General features: G+C 48.2%; 1 protein-coding gene across 2 annotated transcripts in view; it reads right to left on the bottom strand.

The window, feature by feature from the left end:
• The window catches only part of LOC147706702 (solute carrier family 22 member 7-like), a 143,845-nt gene that overhangs the window by 110,485 nt on the left and 12,179 nt on the right, over nt 1-21,181 (bottom strand). For both annotated transcript variants that reach the window (XM_086925844.1, XM_086925845.1), the window contains 4 exons: nt 18,171-18,339; nt 17,910-18,033; nt 403-512; nt 102-316 (listed from right to left, as the gene is read on the bottom strand). In XM_086925844.1, the coding sequence (XP_086781970.1) occupies nt 102-316; nt 403-512; nt 17,910-18,033; nt 18,171-18,339 (618 nt within the window). The remainder of the gene's footprint in view (nt 1-101; nt 317-402; nt 513-17,909; nt 18,034-18,170; nt 18,340-21,181) is intronic.

The raw sequence follows: 21,181 nt of genomic DNA, 5'->3' as shown, positions 1-21,181 counted from the left end.
TACTTCTGTACTGCTTGTATGAAGTGCATCCCTGGAGTTCACACATGCATCCACGTAGCTTAAGAAACAGAAACAAAAGCATGTTCTCTGAAGAGACTCACAGACTGGGATGAGCGTGTTTATGCCTAAGAAGAAGCCGGTGATGAGCAGGGTCCAGGCCTGCGCGTTGCGTCGTCCACCCTTGTTCATGAAGATGTATATACCCAGCTTGGATGGTATCTCAATGGCTCCGTAGATGAACTGGGTCATGTACATGTCCAGCCCAAATCCTGTGATGTTGAGGCCGATTCCATAGTAACAGAATGCCACGCCAAACCTACAAGAGGAGACAAGCAGTCACATGGAATAACTCTGCTAAGACAATAAACAATATAATGTCTACATTTTTAAAATGTCCATTACCATATCATCCCTGCACAGATGGAGATTTTCCTCAGTACTGGGGTTCTGAACAAGTCTATGTATGAGTAATGGGCACCCGTATTCTCTTTTTTTGCGATGTCACTGAGTGTCTGAAAACAAGTAACAAAAGATATCACTGCATGTTGGTTATTTATTTACTTGAAATTACATATGCCTTTACCCCCAAAATATATCCTACCTTTTACGTCGATGGCCCCATAATTAGGGCCCCATCATCAATTTACAGTCGAACCATTTTATTAAATTCTTTCTGATAAAAGGGCCCTATGCTGATATTCAGTACAACAGACTGTTGACAGGTTTCGCCCATCACTTAGTACTTAATCAGGGCTTTCTCCGCTGCTTACTCTTAATGCATTGACTGCCTGCACTATGGTTTACTGATTTAATAGTTCTCAAATAATTCACAACAATGATTCCATCAAAATGCTTAGTTACTGTTACATTTAATTTGGGAACCATGCAAATGTTATGTTGCTAAGTTTCACATGTTTCCCATTTATGCTCCCAATAAAAGCTAAAGAAAGTTATAACATTCACACTTAAGTAACGCTTAGACTATACTTGAACCATCAGGTTGCTGTGTGACCCACACTGTATACTCTTCTGCCAAAAATAATTGTGACTTGAAAAATAATATGCATGTAACTTGTTATTGTTGTTCTTTTATTGGTTTTCAAACTTATACATTCCTTATTTTTCTGTCACTTTTACATGACTAAAAACATTTAAACTGATGCACATCAGTTAGTGCCCACCTAGATTCATGTGATGGAGAAATAGTCTATTTAATAGCCTCATAGTAAATCAATGCACTACACTGTGCATCTGGCTCATACATCCTGTCTGTTTTCAGGTCACAGCCCATGGGTACCAAGCAAGCGACAGGTATCAGCGGACACAGTGAATTAAAGCTTGGTGCACTCAGTGCCATGCTTGTGGGTGTATGTCACTCATAGGAATGACCCTTCCTCTACCCAAGAGTGCATTTATACCACTTCTTCTTATCCCCCTCAGCAGCATGAAGGATGGCCGGCTTCTCTAGTTCTTTGGCCCTTGGCCCTGTTTTTCTCTTTCTCTGTTGATTTGTTACTCTTAGACTCTTCCTCCTTCATCTCAGATGGATTACACTGACATGCACCATTTTTAAGGCATGGTAGTTGTCAATAGTTACCCAACATATCCTGTGCTCCTTTCTTTTAGGGGAACACTCGTCTCATGTATGCCTCTACTTCGTGTTTGCGTGAAATCCCTGACGTTCTATGGAAAAAGTGATTTGTCAGACACTGGGTCTCTCGCTTGGGCAAGCTAACACAAGTGTTGTCATCAATTCCAATGGTCTGTCTCTGACCATGGCCAGCAGCAGTATGATATGTTCAATCGAAGAAGAAAGTACTGGTGTCATAAAACATCATTCACACTGTCCAGAGGCATCCTGGCTTAGCAGTTCGGGCTGGACTGTTGCCATGAGGAGCCGGGTCAAGACTGATTTGCATATGGCTGGGTCCAAACTGGGGTAGCAAAAGAACAAAGGGTTCGAAATCTACCCTGAGAAATTGCCAGTGGTTAGATTTATTGCAAGCATTCTGATGTACCACCCCAAGTGGCAAGGTATGCCTATATGGGTGTCTCATGCTCACTGTGCCAATGGAATCAACCAACACCCAACTGACGTGCCCCAGTTAGGTTGTAGCCAGTCCTCGGTCTCTTGTGTTCTGGTTCTGGGAGGGCCTAGCTTGGCAGGTTGGGCAGGACAGTTCCTATTGGAGTAGGGTCAAGACCGATTTGCATATGGCTGGGTCCAAACTGAGGTGGTCTGGTGGGTAGAAGAACAATGGGTTGCAACGATAGCCGTGCAATTGCCCGTGGTTAGACGTATCTCAAGCATTCCTTCCATCACCTCTCGCGTGTTTGATGTACCGTCCTATGTGACAATATTATGCCCAGACGTGGGTCCCGTGCTTACTGTGCCATTGTACCCAAGCTATACACAACTGACCAGCCCCAATCAGAGTAAACCAGTCCTGGGTTGCTTGTGTTCCAGTTCAGGGAGGACCTCGTCTGGTAGTTTGTGCTTGACTGTTCCTACTGCAGTCGACACATTGATCATAATCACAAGCAGATCACTAATTGCCACCCACACAGTAGTAGCCAGACCACAGCCTATTTGCTTTTATCTGGCAAATGCTAAACATGTCTCCCCGGCCTCAACAAAGTCACAGGCAAGTCGCAGGCATGCTGATGGCTCTCTGGAACTCCACTGGCATCCTGAGCTCCATCTCAGGAGAATTGCTTTGCTACAGTAGAAGAAAGACTTATCCCCACATTACTGAATATTCAGGTAATACATTGGACAGAGGTGCAACTAGGCCTGAACGTCAGGGGTGAGGGGAGGAGGAGGGTCTAACAGGTCAACCAAAGGTGGGCCTCACACTTCAAACAATGGGGCGGAATAATGGGGTGGAGCTGTGCTTTACGCCAATATAAGAGAACAGAGTGATAAATTGTGTGTTTTAAACATATTCAATCAATCAATCAATCAGGGGAATTGTAAGCACGCTACTCACCCGTGAGGGTCTCAAGGCGCTGAGGGGTGGTCAGGGTTCCGCAGGTCTGTTTAGCCGAAAAGCCAGGTCTTGAGAGTCTTCCTGAAGGTGTTCAGGGAGGGTGCGCATATGATGTCTGCCCGTAGCTCGTTCCAGGTCTTGGATGCGATGTGGGTGAAGGATCGTCCACCTGCTCCGGCTCTGTGGATGCGCGGGGTTTCGGCCAGTGCGAGGTTGGAAGATCGGAGGTTTCTTTTGGGTACATGGAAGGTTATTCTGTCGTTGAGGTATTTGGGTCCATTGTTGTGTAGGCATTTGTAGGCGTGAGTGAGCATTTTGAAGGTGACTCTTTTCTCCACGGGGAGCCAGTGGAGTTTTCGTAGATGTTGGCTGATGTTTTCGTGCCGGGAGATGCAAAGGATGAGTCTGATGGCAGTTTTCTCTATAGTCTGGAGTTTGTGGAGTAGGGACTTGTTGATGCCAGCATAGAGTGCGTTTCCATAGTCCGGTCTGCTGGTGATGAGTGCGTGGGTGACTGTCTTCCTTGACTCTGGGGGGATCCACTTGAAGGTCTTGCGAAGTATGCGGAGGGTGTGGAAGCAGCTGGATGTGACGGCGTTGACCTGTCAGTTCATGGTGAGTGATGAGTCGAGTATGATGCCGAGGTTCTTGGTGTGGTCTGAGGGGGTAGGTGGGTTTCTGAGGGTGGTCGGCCACCAGGTGTTGTCCCATGATGAAGGGGTGGTTCCAAGGACGAGGACTTCTGTCTTCTCGGCCTTGAGCTTCAGGCAGCTGTTGGTCATCCAGACTGCAACGTCTTGCATTCCTTTCTGTAAGTTGAGTTTGGCAGTGGTGGGGTCTCGGGTGAGGGAGAGGATGAGCTGGGTGTCGTCGGTGTAGGATACAATGTTGATGCCGTATTGTCGGACGATGGCTGCGAGGGGGGCCATGTAGATTTTGAAGAGGGTCGGGCTCAGTGATGACCCTGTGGGACTCCACAGGTGATTTCCATGGATCGGAGAGGAAGGGTGGTAGTCTGATTCTCTGGCTTCTACCGGTGAGGAACGATCGGATCCAGTCCCCTACCTCTTTCCATGCAATGTCTCTCACCCTCCCCTCCTCTTTCCCTCCTCCATTCTCTGTCTACTTCCCCTGCTGTCACCTCCACCTCCCCTGAATTTCTCACCTTGCCTGCTTTTTCCCTTACGTATATGTTCTTTTGGTTTGTCTCGACCTTACTTGTCAATATGTTGCCAGGCTCTAATAAATGTGTAACCTTAGTAACGATGTAACCTGCAATTATGGTCTGATACTCATGTGAAGCGCTCTGATACCAGCGGGCTCTAGCCAGCGCTATATAAAACTTTAAAATAAAAATAAATAAAAACACAACAATCGTCCTGTTCTCTGCAGGGTTGTCCCGCATTTTGGTGGGCTGCCCGGTCTGCATTGAGCTGGTGTGGGACACCAAGGGGCCATATGTACGAAATTCTGTTTTTGCGTTTCCAAAATGGTGAAACCTAAGAAATCACAATTTAGGAAATGTTTCGACATAGTAGGAATTGCTATTAGGAAATTGGTATTTAGAAAATGCTAAACCATTCGTTCCTATGGGCCTAATAGGAAATCGCAAATTAGGAAATCTAAAACGAAGGGTGCCTATGGGCCTTAGACCCCCCCCCCCTTGATGCACCACAAAGAAATGTGGTGCACATGTAAAGCGCGCCCATGCCCTTAGGACATGTGCATGCTACATGGCACAAAAAAATGCATTTTGGGTGCATTTTTCAAATTGCACATGGTTACCATCGACTTGGAGTCAATGGTAATAAAAATTACTAAAGCCCACAATACTGGAATGCTTTGGACACATAACTAGGAAATTGCAAAAAGGAAATCCCTATTTGCGAGTTCCTGTTTAGGGAATCGCAAAATGCAATTCCCTATCTGCTTCTGTGCATATGGAAAGGGAATTTAGCATTCCTTAATGGACCGAAATTTTGATTTGGTTAATTAAGAAATGTTAAATGCTTCTGTACATCTGGCCTCAGATGTCCTGCCTTTTGATGGGTGGTTTGGTGCACCACTCTCAGCCTTCCAGGAGCTGAGCTGTGAGAGAGATGCCTGTCTTTTGTTTACTGCATGTGTGGGAGAGAGGAACTGCAGCCCAGGGGGTCCTGCTCAAGGCACCTCCATGGGCAGGGTCACCTCTACAGATGCAGGAGAGGCACTGCAATGACCCCCTGGGACTCCAAAACAGATGAACAGTTTCTTACTATAGCTGAAAGACTGCAGTGTTCTCTCACAAGACAGGGTGGGATTTAGAGAAGGTGGTTATGGAATGAAACCCACAGAATGCACTCTGGGACTGATAGTGCCCTGCCTGCTGGTACTGTCCTGTGCACCAAGTGCCCTGTTGGTGATAATGAACGGGGGTCTCCCTGAACAGTAGTAATCGCTTGATAAGGACAGTGACAAGCGACAGACGATACAGGAACAGGATAGAGTCGTCTGCCCTTTGTGTTACATGCCTCTTCTGTTTTTATCCTCACCAGGTTTTCTTTTCCCTGTTCCCCCCAGGAATGCCCCAGCCCCTGCTGAGGGTTCACACTCTGCAGAAAGCCAGAATGTGAGGAGGGTTTAGAGCTGAATGGCCCGCCCTCTCTCCTGGGCTCCTGTAATGGAATATTGCACTTGACCTGTGCTTGCGTCAGTGCTTGCGCAGGGGCGGCCTTAGGCTTGTGCAAGCTGTGCACCTGCACAGGGCCACCAAACCCCAGGGGCCACCACGCCAATATATATCATTAAAATAATAATCCTTTGACGATGGATACATATTTGAGTGGCGGCCCCTGGCAGGGATTTGGCGGCCTCCGGCTCTGTTCCACTTCCAAACACCCTGACCCCCCCTCTTCACTGGCCTCCGCGCCTGCGTTCCTCCGGGGGCCCCCTACCCACGGTCCCTGCCCAGGGCCGCCATGAGCCTAGAGCCGCCCCTGGCTTGCGTCACGGTTAATATTACACACACATTATATAGAACTTTTATGCAAACCACCGTCCTCCTGCTTCTTCCGTGAGCACTCTGTCGGTGAGGAGGTAACTGTGAAGCGAGGGAACAGCTCATGCCTAGAAGGCATCGGGAGCTGTGCCAGGGCCCAGGGCGCCAGTCTTTAGAGGGGCACACAGAGCTGCTATCTCCATGACGACTACCAAAGAGCGCCACTCTCAGGTTTATAGTGGTTTCAATCATTGTTCAAGACACCGCTGGGCCTGTTTTTAATCTTCCATTAGCCCCTTGCCATCCCATCACGTGCCAACAACTTCCTCACCCCCTACTCTCACCAACCACCCCCACAACAACTTGACAGCACTGATAGGAGCCTAACCTATGAGTGCATCAGACGAGGCAGGGGTGGGGGGTGCAGAGATTTGTGCTCTACAGGGACTAACCTGTGAAGACAAACAGTGGCCCCTGCGCCTCATTTATTCCCCAGCAGGAGCGAGGGCCCCATCCCAGCGAGGGTTTCCCATTGGCATACATGCCTACATGTATAAGAGGGAAGTGGGAGATTTTTAAAAACATAATTGGGAGAATGTATTTCCCCCACTGACTTGAACCAGAGGTGACTTCAGGCAGGAGACTGCCAAAATGAAGTTCTTTTTTACCTACAAACCTGCAGTCTCTATTGGCATGCATTGGCCTCAGCCTAATCAAGCATATCCCAGTTCCCCACCCACTTGCAGCCCATTGGCTGCTGCCTCAGTCAACCTATCAGAGGCTGATCAAGATGCGCAAGGGCGTCGCACCATGTGTCCGCGCGGCACGTGTGACGTGGTTGGGCCACATGACTCGTGCTCCCGTGCATATGTGTGCAGCCCGGCGCCGCCTTTGCGCTTGTGCATATAATTTCTAATTGTCATATATATGAGGCGACGCAAACCTATCTTGCGTAGCTTTGCATGGCTAAAATAGATATGGATTAAGGGAATGCGGCACAACCGCTGCGTTGCCTTACTCTGTGTCAAAGAGGCGTTCCATGGAGGTTGCAGGGGGTGTTTTCACGCAAAACCCTTGGATTTTAACGCTACCCCAGAATTACAAAATCATGTAAACCCGGTGCAGGGCCAAACCCTTTTGCCTCCCCAGGGCAGGCGCATTGAGGAAAAGTGTTTTCACCGTACATGGAATGAGGAAAAAGCTTCCATGGATTGTTTTTATCCCTGCACGAAGAAATTCCTGCCAACAATGCAGACACCGTTGCACCATGGTGCAAAGATGCCTGAGTTGGAGCTAGGCTGCAAATTGTGCACCGGTGCTGGCTGCAAAGACAGGAATGCACCATATCTTGTAAATACGGTGCATTTCTGCCCTTTCGCCTTGGCGTTGAGCAGCGCAGCAAAAAGACGTGCGGCACTGCCCTGAGTCAATTCATCGTTGCAGAGGCCCTCCAGGTGTATTCAAGTGTGAGTAATGGACAGAGCACGACAATTTAAAATCCACAGGGCTGTGAAACGGGGAAAGTTAAAATAAGAAAATCCGTCGCCACCCGCAGGTGCGATCAGGGTTGAGGGGACGGTACAGATGTGCCTGCTGGGTATTCTCGAGGACTGGAAGAAGTGTAGAATGGGAGGACACAGGGTGAGGCTTGGTTTAGTGCAGGCTAAATGCAGAATAGTGATGCACTGGCAGCACCAGAGGCCCCTCAGGCACAGATGTGGGAGAAGGATTTAGGGGCATATGTATGAAAATCCGTTTTTGCGATTCTCAAATATCGATTTTTTGAGAATCGCTATTTGAGAATTGCAAAACGGGATGTATGTGCGCCACATGGCACCTTGAAAAATGCCAAAAAGTGCATTTTTTTAGAGAAATTGCAAATTACTACCAACTTGAAGTCGGTGGTAATTTGCGATTTCTTAAGGAGAAATCGCACAACTTGGGTGCTGGTTGCATAGCATTTAAGTAATCGCAATTTGGGATTCCTCAAATGCTTACGCAAACTTGAGTGAGGAATCCCCAATTTTGCGATTCCTTAATATTGCAATGCGATTTTGCTCATACATCGCGTTTTGCAAATTTTTAGTCGGAAACACTGTTTTTTGCGATTCGCAGCGTTTGCGACAAAAAATTTGTTTCATACTTATGCCTCCTGATGGAATGGGTGATCACGGGCACCGAGCCCATGAGGCAAACAAAACAAGCCGATAAGGTGGAAGAGGACCTAGAGAAGTGGGGTTGGATGATTAATAGAATTGTGGAACTTCCTGATAACGAGGTGCTTAGCAAGGCCAAAGATCAGAGTAGTGACACTGAATAAGAGACAGCGTAGACAATGTACAAAAGAGTGGCTCACGATACAGACACGCGAGAGCCCAGGACAAGGTATAAATAGAATACCTGATTGTTGGACTTGGCCCTTACTCACCCCTAAACTTTTTGCTTTTAATATGTGGCTTGGTGTAAGTTCTTTTTGGCTTCTGCGCACTTTAACACTGGGTCCCAGTGTAAAGTGTGTGCGCACTCTGAGTGCGTGTGTGAGATTGGCCTGCCCTCCCATAGGAATGCATGGGGAATATATGCTTTCATGGTAGTTCCTGATGTGTGGGTAGTGCAGGGTCGAGTTTGGTATGTGCTGGCTGTGATTAAATGCTGTGCGATGATGTGTGCGGCTTTAATGTGTCTAGTGTGGAAGTGCCACTTCTAGAAGTTGGCATGTCTGCGTAATAAAGGTGAAATGACTGTCTGGCTTGTGATTGGCTGGAGCTGGCTGGTGTGCCTGGCTCAAGGAGTCAGGATGGGTCTGCCCCGGTGGTGAGTGGAGAGATCTGCATATTGATGGCAGGGAGGAGTGCACTTGGGACCTGAATAGGGCTGGGCTTTCCCTACACAATGCTGGCTCTGCCCCCTGTGGTGCGACTGATGACCCTAGCCTGTCCTCTGAAGGGGGAGAGGGGCTGAGCACAACAGAGTGCTCCAAAACCAGCTGTGTCTGGTTTTTCCCTTAACCCTGCAGCCTCAGACAAAGGATTTATTTTTATAAAAAGGGGCTGTGACCCCATGTAAAATGTTCTTCCTGATCCTAACTTGAGGGGGGCCTGCTGCTGCTGCTGGGCACCAGGAGGACCACCACTGGGGACTGCCTCCCTGCCTGGAGGGGCCTATGAGCTGGCCCCTGGGCACAGCCTTTGCCGCCGCCCCCCTTTCCTTCCTAAGGAGGATCTTGTTCTAAAACTTTGCCTTCAGTGCCTGGGGAGCGGTTTACTTCCCTTGCCAGGAGCGCTGTTTTTCTAGCCACTCGCCCTCTTTATTTAGGAGGATGCAGGTGCCCACCCTGCATTTTGGCCGCATTGGGAGCCGATTTCGGCGCGGGTGCCCACCCTGCAAATTCGCCGACTTTTTATTATCTATTACGGGTGCCTATCCCGCTGCTGCAGTTGCTGTTGCTCTCGAGGGAGCCTTCCCCTCGTTTGGCCCGTATCGCCGCCTGCAGTGCCTGGGAGGGCCGCCCCGCTTCCCGCGGCGACCCGGAAGTGCTTCCACAAAGAACCGGAAGCCGACGGGAGCCCACCCCGCGCTATGGTGCGGAAGGGAGAAGTGAGCAGAACATAGACCCTAGGCGGGAGTCTACCCCACCCTGGACTCGGGTTGGAGAAGTGGAAGGGCCCGGAGCAGTGTTCCCCCCGGGGCTCCTGTAGTGAAGATGGAGCCCCGCTTGTCGCCGGTGAAGCCTCCGAGAGACGCCCGGTGAGTAAAGAAGGGCTGAGAGGCTCCGCGAGTTTAACAGTGGAGCCGGTCCCAATCCGGCTCCTGTTCTGAGCGGGCCCGCCGTTGCGGGCCGCTCCCAAGTGGAGGGGGGACTATCGCATTCAGAGACCCCTGTGAGGGGCCCAGTGATTCCCCAAGCTTAAGTGGCTCCATCGTATGCATAGCGTTTAAATCACCAGGGCACCACTCAGTACTTGGGGGGGCGAGTTCTGCATCTCTAAGATTCGGAGCACATTGTCGGTGATCGCAGCTACCCCGCGGGTCAGAGGGTAGCTGCTCCAACGTCTGGGGGCATTTCAGAGGGCCACTCCCCCCCAGTGTGGCAGCATATTCCTTGTGAATTTCGAGCCCAGGAGGCTCAAGCGTGATTTGGGGGCACAGTTTCATTCGGAGCCCACGTGGCTCCAACCGCTAGCACAGTTGTAGACAGAGCCCACGAGGCTCCAATGTGGGGAGCATTTGCTTTAGAGCCTCAGAGGCTCAAGGGGCCATTGTCGTAATTAGAGCCCACGAGGCTCCAACGGGTGCAGTGGTTTATTTGAGCACCAGAGGAGAGCCAGGAGACACGGTGATGCCAGGCTCAGTTCCCCAGCTGCCCAGCACTTAGTGGGCAGCTGCTACGTTTAGTCCCTTGCGCATTCTTCTTTGGCTACCTGGGCATAGGGCCTGTGAGCCCCTGAGAGGCCAAGTTGGCCTGGGGTCAGTTATGTGTTTTTTGGCGCAAATGTGATTACTTACCTAATGTGCTTTATGCATAGTATGCAATGCTTTGCCTATACCTCTAAATGTGTTTATGCTTAGGAGGTTGTGTTTCCTAGTATAGTTATGCTAGTGAGTTCATGGTTCCCTGCGTGATATATGCCTAAAGTGGTTAGTTTTAGTTTTATTGCACAGTTAATTAAAGCCAATGCGATACAGTACACAATAGCAAGATTAAAATACTCATAAAAACATGCGTTTAAGATCGATTCTATTCTATATTGCAGAAAACAAAAAGTTCAGCATACAAATTGATTTTGTTTGCTGGCCGCCCACGTTAGGCCTTCTGTACTTCTCATCCACTTTGTAGCCTGTTAGTCTGTTCATGTTTTTGTCCACAAATTTCTTTACAGTTTTCAGGCAATTCGTAAGTTAAATCATATGTCCTGTTTGTAGATAGTTCATGTGTCAGTTTTTGGTAGTTTTTTTTCCACTGCTTTTAAAAATTTCACAAAACTGCAACTGAGCTGAGGATCCTGTGCTGAGAAGCCGGTTAGCACTGCACTCCTTCGTGTGCGTACCCCCTGTAAAATAAAGTGGCGTTTCAGCAGGAGCTTTCTTTCTTCTTGTAATTCTTCACACGTGCATAGCAAGTGCATCATGTCTTCAGCCCCAATGCCACATAACCTGCATAATGTTCCAGCTTTCGATCTCAGCCAGTGAGGGAGGTATAGAATACATGGTAGCAGGCCCAGTCTATATCTTAGAAAGGACAATTTGTTTTTTTTTGTATAACCTAGGCCAAGATAAGGCTGGGAGGCTTGTATCAGGTATGTATTTAATACCATCCATGCATGAGATCTTTTTGATAGGGTGGCTTTGTCCTGGACCCATGACTGAAGCTTGATCGATTTCTTCACCAGTTTGTTGAATGATTTGTGATCTACCGGGGACGCCCAGAGTTCTGCCAGTCCGGTGTTCACTATACTCTTTGCCAAATATGTTGCTGCTGTTGAATTTTGGGTCTGCTCTAGTTCTTTCCATAAGTATGCGTTCAACGTTCCTTCAGTCGTTTTTCTTACTTTGTCCCATGAGCAGATATATGCCCCTTGTCTTGCAAAAAGCTGTGACCGAATACCAAACTCCAATCTGATCTGTGCTGGGGAGGATCGCTTTGGAAGGCCGAAGATGATTCTGTATGCCGACACGATTGTACTGTCAAGCGTTACGGCATCTCTGCCTCGATGGGCCTCGCTCCCATAAGTTAGTGTTGGTAATAATTTTGCACCAATGACATGTAGTAAAGGGGTCAGAGAAAGGCCAGAGAGGTTGTTATTTAGTGTTTTTAAGGCGATTGCCAGAGCAAGGCCTTTACCTCTTATACTGGCCCTTTGTTCACTGAATTGGCCGCCCCTATCAATCTTCACACCTAGATATTTATACGACAAGGTGTCTTTGATGCGGATGTTGTTCCAGAACCACAAGAAGCTTTTCTTATGTTTGTTCTTACTGATTGTCATTGTTTGCGTCTTCTCGAGGTTCGCTGTTAAATCATTTAGCTCAGAGTATCTCTGGGTTGTATTTAAGAGATCTTGAAGCCCTACTTTAGTATGGCTTATTAACACCAGGTCGTCTGCGTATAGGAGGCATGGTAGATTTAGGCCTTCTAATTTTGGCGAGTGAGAGTTGCAGTTATTTAATAGGGGCACCAGATCCGCCAGGAACAGATTGAACAGTGTGGGTGCCAACACGCAACCCTGCTTAAGGCCGTTGTTGGTTTGTATCCGCCTTGACAGCATTGAGCCGTCCCCCACCTTGATCTGAATCCAAGTGTCTGTATGTAGGTTAATTAATGGCTCCAGCAGACCTTTTGGGATACCCCATTCCTTGAGCTTTGTCCATAGTAAATTGCGGTTGATGTTGTCAAATGCCGCCTTATAGTCTATAAAGCAGAGGTGCAGGGGCATTTTTTTCATCTCTGCCTTGTCTATAAGCATGCTCATTGACAGTATGTTTGTTGTTGTCCCCACGGCTTTAACAAAACCTGTTAGAGACTTCCTCGTGGCCCATGTCTTTAGATCTTCCAGTATTAGACCTACAAAATACTTCGCATCATTATCGATTAGAGCAACTAACCGATAATTTTGAGGAATACCTCTATCCCCTGCTTTGTATATGGGGGCAATAATAGAGCCCTTCCAAGTGTCTGGTAGGATGTTAGTATACCTGATCTCCCGAAAGAGGGGTTCCAGCGCCGCTGCCCAATAGTCCATGTCTTTTTTAAAAAGGACGGGCGGAATCCCGTTTGGACCCGGCGCACCTTCCATTCTTCCTTTCTTTATTTGCTGCTTTATTATGGGTTCCAAAGATGTATGATCTGCGTCTCCTGCCATGTCCTGATTGATTGGGTGCATTTGTAGCCTATCGCCGACATCGTGGCCTCGTACAAGGCGAGATTTGCTCATAATCTGATTGGCCGACAGATCTCGGTTAAAGTGGTTTTCAAGATATGCTGCCCAAGTTGCTTCTGCAATGTTAGATGTAACCTCCATTTTTGCAGGGTGCGTTAATGAATTTATTTTCTTCCAAAAATTTGCACCGTCATTCTTTTTTATGTCCTCATGGAGTGTTGCCCAAAGTGGTTAGGATTGCGTAGGGTGTACTTACCGTTTACCAGTGGTTACTGGTTGTGTGCTACATTTGCTATTTGGTGCTACAAGTATTCTATGTTCTAAAAGTGCTATTTCTACAAAGTGTTATTTCTACGAAGTGCTAGTTCTACCAAGTGCTTGTTCCTGACAGTGGTTCATGTGGCCCTGTCCTGTGTAATAATCCCCTGTAAATTCCGCCCGTGCCAGTGGCACAGTGTAAATTGTGAGTTTATTATCTAATGTGTTTGGTATAATACAAACGCTATTCTTATATATAACCTTGTGAGGAGTTTCCTTTGTGGTGGGCTTTGGATGTTGTTGCTGGGTGCGCACGCAACCGCTTCACACATCGCCTGACTGCTCATTCCAAGCTACCAAGGTGGTGAGCAGGGGTTATCTTGGCGGGTGACTTCCTTGCCCTGACGTAGAATGGTGGTCTCTGCCTGGCTTTAGCGCAAGCCTTAGCCAACCAAAAATTTCCATTTCTAACACTGATCCTGTAGATACTACCAAGATTTGTTAATTTTGGTAAAGCCTAATAAAAAAGATTATTATTTTTTTAAAGGCCACCACTGGATACAGCCCATTGGGAAATGTCCCATGGAATAAACAGGCAATCGGCCGTGCTGGGAAACGAAAGCAGACCTGGCAAAAGTGCCAAACTATCCCATTCGTCCCCCCCCCCCTTCTCATCTCTACGTCTGCTTCTCTCTCTGATTCCTTTGGCCATGTAGATTTCATGACTCAATGAGCAATGTTAGATTTCATGACTGCATGCAACAGGTCACAAAAGCATGAACGAAAACCGCTTAAAGCTCAACTTGGGTAAAACAGAGGTTTTGTTATTTGGAAACACTCATTTTGGTCCTCTATATGGTGGCCACAAGAGTTGGGTAATCATCCCTCTCCAGTTTCAAAAGCTAAAAACTTAGGATTCATGTTCGACCGCAATTGGTCCTTGAAATCACATCAACGCCGTTACTTGTTTCTCTTTCTACACCTTAAAACTGCTAAGAAAGTTTTTTTCATTCATCCATCAGGACCTGCTGAAGAGTGTGGTGTCCGCCCTCCTTCTGCCTAAACTTGACTATTGCAATACTCTATTTATCAATGTACAGAAAAAGCTCTTAAATAAGGTCCAAGTGGTGCAGAATGCAGCAGCTCGCCTACTTCTGATTGGCCTTCAAGGCTCTCCGTCAATCACGTCCCCTTTACTTGAGGCAAAGGTGTTACTGGTTCCCCCGCCAGAGCCTTACGGTCATCATCAGCAGGTAACAGAACTGTTCCCAGAGTCAGAAGGGCAAAAGTTTTGTTACTTGTACCTTGAAACTTTGGAACACTCTCCCCCCTGATCTCAAAGAAATGACACAATTGCTTCCTTCCAGGAAGGGATTGAAAACATGGCTGTCAATCAGTAGGTAGTGGTATTGCTCCAGTTCTCCAGTTCTACAGCTTTTGTTTTTCTCCTGTTGGGGTAGTGCCTTGACACCTCCAGGCAGTAGTGCGCTTTATAAATTCACATTTAATTTAATTTAATTTCACCTGATGTACTTACCTGAGGGAGGTGGAGAAGATGGCAAAGATGCAGCCAGCAGCTCCCTGCCTTAAAAACTGGCCTCCAATGGCTTCAGACCTATCTCTGGAATACCCAGTCAGTCCAGCCCCGAATGGTCCTTGTTCCTGCGCTTCCATACTTCCTAAACTAGCAGAGCCTCTCCAACTCCTTTAACCCGAAAGATGGACAGGATGGGTAGAGGTGGGCGAGCCAACAAATTATCAGGAAGCACAGAATCCGAGCCGAGCCAAGTCAGCCAGCGCACGAGCCGAGCCCGGAGAATGTTTGCCATATAAAATGTGTAACAAACATCATGTAAAAAGTGAATAACACTGTGCAAAATTAAAGAAAGTGTTTTCTTTAACATGTAGGAATGTTTCCCTCTGTGCATCAGAAATGTTACTGTCATAGCATCCTTTTTCCTACCACTCATATTTATTTTATTTTTTATTCAAGCAGTTTTATACTTTATCAACCAGACCTATCTGGGTAGCAGGCATTTTACAAGGAGGTTGAAGTACATAAGAGTAAAAAATGGTAAGGTGCATACCAAATAGAAAACTAATTGCAGCATTTTCCTTCCCCAATAGGTATTTTTAGGGTTGACTTGCAGCCAGTCATAGATGGTAGTGATATGTTTACCTTTCTAAAAAGTGACATTTAAATGATTCATCCTGATCATGAGCAGGGGGGAAACAGCATTTACAATGCTGTTCCCACAACGCATGTCTTTACATTGCGGTCGTTACAACGACCGCGTTGTTACCACGAAAGCCACTACATCGCAAGTCGTAACAAAAACTTGCTCTAGGGGGCGTGCAACAGCAGGGAATGTGTTGGGTTTTAAATCCAACACCTTCCGTGCTGTTGCACACACTGGAGTAATTTATACTATTCTTAAATCCAGCGCTCCCCTAAAGCAAATCATTGTTACGACTTGCCATATAATGGCTTGTGTGGTAACAACGCGGTCGTTGTAACAACCACGTTATAACGCCATGCGTAGTAACGTCATACATTCAAGGATCTCCAAGCCACAGACGCACTCCCTGAAAACGATTAACAGTTTGTGACACTTTTAAGGGGAGCATTTGAAGACATAGGTCATGATTACAAGTTGCTCCTCCTGTTTATGCATGGGTTGGAATTATGAGGTTGGTTTATTTAACACATCCAATAATTATCAGATGGGTTAAAAAACTCATTGTTCATTTCCTTTCGGCAGGTCAGACCTTTAACAGGGAGAGACATACGGTATTTACTCTATCATGCGGATTCATGTGCGTTTAACACCAAAATCTGCATGTTATTTCCCAGAAACTCGTAATAGTGCTATTTATTGCATCCGATAAATAACAAGCCCTGTGGTATTTACCAAGTGTGAGTGCACCAGCTAAGTTGTTTGTGTGCCTGCTCCTTAATGCACTGTCTTATGAACAAAGGCCTGCTCATTTGCAGAGCTCAGGATAGGTGTCATATGATTCGTTTATCTAGAACCTGATACTAGCTAGGCCGCTGCATAGAGGGGCCCTTTAGAGGAAGATTTTGGGGGTGCTGGATAGTAAAGGGTTGCCGTAATTGAGCCTTGTGAAGACAAGTGATTCAACTCCTGCTTTGGAGGCCATCTGCTGGCATCATGGATCCCATTCCTCGGATGAGGTCGGTTTGGTTTTGGACTCTGTTTGATAAAGCGTTTATTGGGGCCTGCACATTCAGGTTCTGAGTGAGTATGAACCCTAGTGATTAAGGGGCAGATTTACAATAGCTGGTGCATCCCTGCATATTATATGGGATGAACTAGTTATTGTGTGTGACGGAAAAATAGCCTTGTGCCACCATGGATGCGCCGCAACCGTGGTGGCACAAGGCTATTTGGATAGACACATGCGTGAAGGATAGACAGATGCCTGAAGCATCTGTCGGCTTAAAGGCGACGCCGTGCTGGAGGCGTGTCGGAAGCGTGTTGCAACTCCAGCACTGCTCAGGAGCGGCCTATACTTGCTGTGCTGCGTCACTCCTTACGCCTGCTACAAGCAGGCGTAAGGTTTTGGCACAGCAGGGTGGTTAAAGTGACTCAGTGAAATCTTGTAGATTTCTCTGCATCACTTTTACAAGGCTTCCTTGCGATGGAACGCCCACTGTGCATATATTATTCCTGACGCAGGTATAATGTAGCGCAGGGCTTTACAACGTGACGCATCTCCCTAGATGTGTCACGTTGTAAATATGTCACATAGTGGCGCATTGTTTACGACGCTGCTGTGTCACAGAAGTGATGCAACGGTGTTGTAAAGATGTCGCAAGGGGCTTGTAAATCTACCCCTTAGTGCTTGAAACAATGGACGACTTGCAGTTCATTAGGTTTGTAAATAAAACCAGGATTGTATGGGTGTTGAGTGGTGTGGGAAAAGGTCTGTTTTCATGAGGTTTAGCTGGAGAAGGTGGACTGACATCCAGGAGTGGAGACACCTTAGGGTCTTATCGGGCCATTAATGTTCTTCAGAAAGGACACTTTTGGATACAGCTAAGCGTCTTCTGCGTAAAGATGGAAAGAGACGTTAAATTGGCTCAGGAGTGAGTGGAAGAGGTCAATTTAGGGATGTATGACATCACAATGCATGCTTTAACCACGCATGCTTTTACATTGCAACTTTTACAACGCATGCCTTTACAACGCATAGTGCTGAGGGGTGCTGGATAGTGAATAGTTTAATTTACTATTCCAACTCCAGTCCCCGTGGATAGTAGGGAAGGTGTTGGATAGTAAATTAAATCTATTCCCTATCCTAGAGTGCCCCCCAGCGCAATGCGTTGTAATGGTTTGCGTTGTAAAAGTTGCGATGTAAAAGCACTGCGTGGTAAAAGTTGCATTGTAAAGGATGTTTCCCTCAATTTAGAGAATGAAAAGCTTCGGAGAAAGTATTGGCCCTTGAGGAACTCTTGCACAGGGCTAGAGAGGCAGTTTGATGATTGTATTTGCTGGGAACAATTGTTTGGATGTGATTCAGACCATCTCAGGACTGTGCCATTAATCCCCATCTCTTCCTGTATCGTTTTTAGAAAGGAGGTAAAGTTGACTGCGTCAGATGCAGCTGACAGAGTCAGAAGGACGAGAAGGCATGATCTGTCGCTATCCAAGAGGAACAACGCTTCATCTGCTGCATCCAGACCTCAACGTTCTGAATGTATTTTAGTTGCATGTTTGTGATGTCTAAGGAGAATCAATTTTGGGCATCATCTCTAAAGTGCAGCATTACACACCCTCTCACCTCAGTGTTGATTTTGGAAGACAAACATTCCTGGCCGTTCATTGAAGAGCAACGAGCCAAGTAAGCATAGGTCTCCTTCACCTTCCCTTTGGCCAAAAGCCACCTCGCAGACTCAGGAAGCCACCTGTGTGGGAAAAAAGGAGACTGGCGAACTAATACTGTGTATAAACATCCGTTCAGTTTTACGACGCAGCAGACATGGATGGGCGTAAGGTCTCTCAGACGAAGGACATGCAGAATGAGAAGATATAACCCACTCACCATATGCTTATGATGCCCAGAATACAGGGGGATGTAAGAGCAACAAGAAGCCAGCGCCAGTCCCGGATCAAGTACGCCACCAGAGCCAGGAACATGTTTCCGATGCTCCAACAAAGGCTGGTCAGGCACCCGGCTAACGTGCGATGCTTCATGTCCACCCACTCCACACCTGCAAAACAAGGCGCACTTATCAGAACTCAATCGTATTGGTTGCATCATTATATAAGGTATAACCCACCTCCCAAGATCTGTGCGCCCATCAAGGACATTGTATTTTAATTTTGCCTGCTTTATCTGCTTATTATTGAATCAGTGTTTCTCTGCGACTATAATCCTTCAAACTAGTGATGTCCCTACAGCACACAAGGGGTTGTTTTGCAATTTGATCATTTATTTCCTCCAGAGCTTTTGTCGAATCCTCAGTAGACATCATGTTGGTAAGTTCGTTTGACACTTCCACTATCTCTTCTGTGAGATCACCTAAAATGCTAGAAAATTCTGTAGTGCCCCAGCACAGGTCAGCATTCTAGTGCTGAGCATGTATCTACACTTAACACCCACCCACCACTGATGTCACCGGTCAGGTGACACAGCCTGAATAAAAGAGGCCGAGCCCACGTGCTGTGGGCCAGTTGCACCATATCTCCAGTGTGTCCTGTGTCTGCATGTGACTGAGTGCCAGCATGAGGGCCTAGGGCCCACCAGACTTTACAATGGCGACGAGGGTTTAGCTGTGCCCACGCGTGCCAGCTAAAAGAAACATCGTGGGAAAAGAAGGAGGGAGCTGCCTGCGTCAATGGCACCCCGGTGATCAGCGCCGGACGCCGAGAGGCCAGAGGGGCATGTGTCGAGCCCCGGGCTGGTTTTGTGATTAGGAGGTGACCGGGAGCCCACCCCGCACCTCTCCAGTCTGCCATGATCCGCCCTGCTGTGGCGGCATCCTGAGAAGACAAGCACAAGACAAGCTTGTTCGACCACCCGCGTGGTCGAACAAGCCTGCTGGACCGGAGGTGAGCCAGGGCGCTAATAATGCCCTCAGGGGTCGCGTGTGCCTGAAGCGACCCCCCTTCTGACTGTATTAAGTGGAGCCCACCCGCTATGAACCACGAACATTAACTATGCCCCAGCATTTGTGAGCGGCGCTAGCTATTGCCCATAATTAAGACAAGACCAGCGGAGCCCACCTTTGGCCTGCCTGCAGCGTCCCGCGCCGCGTGTGTAAAGTGCGGCGGCAGGGTGAAAAGCTTTACCGTAGAGCGCCCGGAGCGTGAGGGGAGCTGCCAGGCGCTGAATAGTTGAAGCGGAGCCCACCCGCAATGAACTGAAGTTTCAGCGGAGCCCACCCGCTGTACAGCGTTTCCACCCCCGCGCCGCATGTGACATGTGGCAGGGGCAGTGGGGGAAGAGAAAGGAGAGGAAACGAGAGATCCAGCACCCGGCCCGCAGCCGGCAACAGCGTCAGTGAACACCCCCTGCGCAGCCCAGTGAGAAAGAGACTCACCGGAGAAGTAGGAAGGCCATCCAGCAGTGACCGCCCGCCTTGCCCTGCTGCTCCGTGCGTGTGTGCCCGAGAACGGAGCGGCCCGGACACCAGCGCCGACACCCCTCCCCCGCCGCGCAGCGTGAGACAACTTAAGCTGCGGCGGTGGGGTGCAAGGGAACAAAGACAGCATCTAGCCTGTGGGCCTTTTCTATTTTCAAATGAGCCCCCGCAGTGGTGACAACACAAGCCCCAACACACGAACCAGACAGCCAGTGTATACTGCCAGGGGCCGTGTGCACCACTCAAAAGAGTCCGTGTGCAGCAGGGGAGAACACAAAGAAGCATGAAGCATGTGGGCAGAAGCAGAGTTCACCCGTACTCAACACGAAGCCCTCCTGCAAGCTGGAACACTGCTCCAACGATGCTCCTGCACCGAGCAAAGAAATTACCAGAATGCAGAGGAAGGGTCCATAGAACGAGGAGAGAATAGGCTGCAAACTAACACAGATAGCCCTACACTGCTATCCAGTGGCCAAAAGCAGAATCACCCTCACAAATTAAAAGACACTGGCAGCAAACTTGAATGACACAAGGTGAGACAAGCCTAGGACAAGCAGAGTACACACACAGCCCAGCCAACAGTAGAACCCCCACAAGTGACGACCAGAGACTGATAGACGACCACCTGCTGGCAGGTGGCTACTCCCAAGCAGAAAGGAACTGAAGGGCACGCAAGAGACAGTCAGCAAAACTAGATACAAGGCCTACACTTAAGGCACTGTGAGGAGACGGCGCAGGAACGCGCCAGAAGCGCAAAGAACACACCAGGAGAAACTGACCATGCGCAAGAACACTGCTACACCAGAACGCCACCAAGCTACTACACAGCCTGAGAAGATAAAAGGCGACGGCGCAGGAGCGCACCAGAAGCACAAGAACGCGGCAGAATCTAAGAAACGTGCATTAAGACCCAGAAGCGCATCAGGAGTGCAGCAACTCCACGCAGGACACAACGAAGGATCGCAACCACCAACGGCAAGAAGAAGCACGACCAGAAGAAGATCCATTGAGTGCTGACGCAACCCTCCAGAAGCAAACACCCAAGAAGCATCTACGCCACGCCAGAAGAGAAGACAGCGATGCCTGGTGGCCACAGGCCATCGCTGCAGCAGAATGGCAAAAGTAGGAATACCACCACACGAACCGACGATGGTTTTGGAACCCAGCACCAGGAAGTGCAAAAAACGCATGACACAAATGCGCAGCAGTACGGCCAGCAATAGCCCAAAGCAACAAGTCACAAGGGAACATCGAAGAGCGCACCTAGTTGCGCACCAAAGCAATTAAACTGCGATGAAAAGAAAATGGTTGCGCAGACAACCCGCAGCATTGAAGATTCAACACAGAAGCAACCTGACCACTCAGCCTGGTCACAAAGCACGAATCCGACCAGCCAGATGGTCGCACCACAAAGCCTACCTGCCGAACATCAACAGAAGGGACCAGCACGAGGTCCAAGAAGCTCAGC

The sequence above is a fragment of the Lissotriton vulgaris genome, chromosome 6 (genome assembly GCF_964263255.1).
Source record: "Lissotriton vulgaris chromosome 6, aLisVul1.2, whole genome shotgun sequence".
Classification (NCBI taxonomy): domain Eukaryota; kingdom Metazoa; phylum Chordata; class Amphibia; order Caudata; family Salamandridae; genus Lissotriton; species Lissotriton vulgaris.
Note: the sequence above shows the minus strand (reverse complement) of the source record. Positions and strands in the feature narration are given on the sequence as shown.